Below are 3,793 nucleotides of genomic sequence, written 5' to 3'. Positions count from 1 at the left end.
TGCACTGTTACTGCCAATGTCGCCATTATCGTTCGACTTCAGTGGCAGTGACAATCGACCTACGATTTACGATTGGGAGTTACACTGCACCACTAAAGTCCTACAATGGTATCCATTAGCCAGTGCCTGAGCAGAACAACAATATCACCATTGACATTTATCGATCAGTCTCACTCTCTCCTCCTTTATCTTTTCCTGCGTCTTTTCACTTGCATTGTGTGGAGAATGCTACTTTCTGAATGATCTGCTTGAATAGCTGTAGTTGTTGTTTGTTTCGCCGATGATTGCTTATCCACTTTCTCCACTTGGTCAGCTTTTTTGCATACTTTTCCGTAGAAGTGCGCCGCCACTCACGTGGTTGTCCTCGCTACATGTGCTTAGTACATGAGTAGCGAAACGAAGAGCACAGCAGTGTCACAGCAGTGGCAACTGTCAAGTGGATTATTAATTAGGTGACCAATTAAGCGGCATNCTTGGTCAGCTTTTTTGCATACTTTTCCGTAGAAGTGCGCCGCCACTCACGTGGTTGTCCTCGCTACATGTGCTTAGTACATGAGTAGTGAAACGAACAGCAGTGGCAACTGTCAAGTTGATTATTAATTAGGTGACCAATTAAGCGGCATTGTCGCTAGGTGTATGTACTTTTTGTCATTTGCACGCAACGGCGCAACTTTCTCTTCACTTGACTGTAGAGTGCAGCGACAACTGCAGAGGAGCACCTCCAGCTCAAGCACTACAACTCATTGTCGATAGAAGACGGACAACTCTTTTTTCCAGTCAATTCAAATGACACCCAGTGAGTGACGGAGAGAGAAGACGAAGAAGACAATCAGAGGGACACAATGCATCCATTCGTTACTTCTCAGCGCGTCAATCCGCTTGATCGTGGCCAATTGAGTGTTGCGTAATCAGCCCAGCTGCAGCAGCGGCAACAACGACACCCGACGAAACGCCTTGTCGCATCGGTGAGCGCCGTACACTGGCCACTGCAGTGTTGCCTGGGAATGGCTGGCCTGGCCTGCTGGTCTGTGTGCATCGTGACAAGTGGTGCAAGACGAAGGTGTAGTGTCCTATGGTGTCCAGCTGGCCATAAGCTCTTCTGGCCGACACCACTCACCACCACCGGAAAAGGCAGCCAAGAAGACGGAGGTGAGGGAAAGGTGAGCCAGAGAGACTGCTGTTTTGTCAATTGAAATGTAAAGTTTTCTACGCTTTCATTTGCTTATACATTGGCGGCTCGCCAACAAAGTCAGGCAGTCAAAGTGAAAGAACAACGAGACTGATCGGAAAAGTTAGCTACACTTAATCGGCCTAATTATCATTAGATGGTCGCCTTGTTGTTTGCTCTGCTGTCTCTGCCGTGTTGTAGGCAACACTGCAACTAATAAGTAAACTGCTGCATATATGCAATTTGAAGCCTGTGTCTGTGTGCCTTTGTCTGTGCTCCGAAGTTCAGTACAGTTCACTTCAGTGCCGTCAGTCAGCGTGTGTTTCAGTCACTCTTGATCAACCAAGGCTGCAAACTTTAACCAGCACTGTAATCACTGAACGTTGTCGCAGGTTGCTGCTCTGCTGCTGCAGCTCGGTTGCAGCCTTCTCACTCCCTCGCCAGAATTAGGTTCGCATGACCACTGGAAACCACTGTCATTACTGCTGATGATGATCCTATTACCCGGAGCCATGTGGCAGAAGTTGCACCAGGTAGCTAAAGTGTGATCGCCGCTGCTGCTGCTGCGGCTGTCGCCTGTGACCACCCTCATGACGTCAGCACAAATCGGCGTGTCGGTGCGGTTAATGAGCTCACCCAAATGAATTGCTCATTTGGCAACACTTTCTACATTAGCTGAGGCACAAATACATTGGAAATTACCCCCGCTGTGAATTACAGCAGTTCCCGGTCCCGGAGCAGCGTGTTCGACCCAAGTAGAGCAGTGCACGCTGATGACCTTGTTGCAGCACTCACTCACTCACTCACTCATTCACACTTCACACACTGCACTGTTGTTTTAACTATGTGCTGTTCCAAGTGAATAGCAATAAGCTGTCGTCCTAAATAAAGCAAAAACAATTTGTTATTCTCCAATTGGCAGTACACCAAACTTTTTTTGGTTGCTGTTTTTTCTCTAAATTAACAAACACACTGTGGTGGCGGACAGCGAAGAAAAAAGCACACTCACGCAAACAGCCAATTGTGTGCTGCTTGTCTATCGTTTGCCCTGTCTTATCGGACAGTCTGATAAGGGCCTTCAGCTCTGCTTATCAGTGATATCGTAGATAGATATGAACTGCAGATAGCAGTGATGTAGGGTTAGGGCAGAGTGGAAGACAAACATAGTGATTCGATTCAGTCGACTTCAGCCTGACTGACTGCGTCAGTTTTTTGCGCAGTTGTCAGTCCAATCACCATAATAAGTAGAAAACATGAAGAAACTCGCCAATTACCTGCCGGCGATGTTTCCCTCTTTGAAATTGATTTTCTGCCTTTCCCTACTCCTCCTTCCACTCATTGACCGCACTGAATCGGTTAGAATTGAGGTGGAAAATCTGCCTGAACGATGTGACTTTTCCAAGTGCGCAGCAGTGAGTGACCGCCAGCTCAATGTTCATCTGGTTCCGCATACACATGCAGACGTCGGCTGGCTGAAGGTACCGCCCGAATCGAGATTCCACCAAAGAAGCCTAAAACTGACCTATTTCTTTAGACCGTAGACCAGTACTACTATGGATCCCGGTCGGATATTCAGAAGGCCGGCGTACAGTACATTTTGGATTCAGTAGTGCAGGCACTGGTCCGTAACAAGGACCGTCGGTTCATCTTTGTGGAGACGGTTTTCTTTGCAAAGTGGTGGCAGGAACAGGACGAGCAGACAAAGGCCGTCGTCAAAGAGCTAGTCAACACCGGTCAGCTGGAGTTCATCGGCGGTGGGTGGACTATGAACTGCGAAGCCACGACACATTACAGCTCCATCATTGACCAGATGACACTTGGCCATCAATGGCTAAATGAGACGTTCGGCCACTGCGCCACGCCAAGGGTAGCCTGGCAAATTGATCCTTTTGGGCATTCACGCGAGCAGGCAAACCTTTTTGCGCAAATGAACTTTGATGGTCTCTTTTTTGCTCGCATCGATTTTGAGGATCACACCTTCCGACGAACGGAGAAGACAATGGAGCACGTCTGGCATGGCAGTGACGATCTGGGCGCTGGCTCTGATCTATTTACCAGTGTCATCAACAACGGCTATGGTAAAACACAGCAACTACTTTGCAGGCAAACTTTTGTAACTTTTTTGTTGCATTTAAGGCCCACCTGAAGGCTTCAACTGGGACCTGATTGGCGGCGAAGACGAACCAGTGATTGACAACATCCAGTCGGAGGAGTACAATGTCGATGCCATTGTGGAGAAGTTTGTCACTGTTTCCAAACGGTACAGTCTAATCTACGCCACCAATCACATTCTCTTTCCAATGGGTGAAGACTTCAACTACCAGTCAGCTGGAATTTGGTATAAAAACCTGGATAAACTGATCAAGCACGTCAATCAGCGACAAAATCAAGTGCGTGTCTTCTACTCGACGCCTTCCTGCTACCTGAAGGCACTGCACGACACTGGACACGTCTTCACCACAAAGGAGGACGACTTCTTTCCCTACTCCAGCGATCCGAACGCCTTCTGGACTGGATACTTCACCAGTCGACCTACGTTGAAGCGATTCGTGCGTGTGGGCAACAACTGGCATCAAGCGTGTAAACAACTCGATGTTCTGGCGGCTCACGAAGGCGCCTTTGAGT

At 48.3% G+C, this 3,793-nt stretch overlaps 1 protein-coding gene across 1 annotated transcript; it reads left to right on the top strand.

The window, feature by feature from the left end:
• Nucleotides 1-2,421: 2,421 nt before the first annotated feature.
• On the top strand, nt 2,422-3,762 carry LOC108354072 (lysosomal alpha-mannosidase-like; the record flags this gene model as incomplete). Its single annotated transcript, XM_017605266.1, has 3 exons — nt 2,422-2,646; nt 2,703-3,246; nt 3,305-3,762. Coding segments are annotated over exons 1-3 (1,227 nt in total), but the record flags the coding sequence as incomplete, so codon positions are not given.
• Between the last annotated feature and the right edge of the window lie 31 nt (nt 3,763-3,793).

This window comes from Rhagoletis zephyria, unplaced genomic scaffold, assembly GCF_001687245.7.
Source record: "Rhagoletis zephyria isolate East Lansing unplaced genomic scaffold, Rhagoletis_zephyria_1.1 Rzeph_scaffold_33177, whole genome shotgun sequence".
NCBI lineage: Eukaryota > Metazoa > Arthropoda > Insecta > Diptera > Tephritidae > Rhagoletis > Rhagoletis zephyria.
This window is presented reverse-complemented; position numbering and strand designations above follow the sequence as displayed.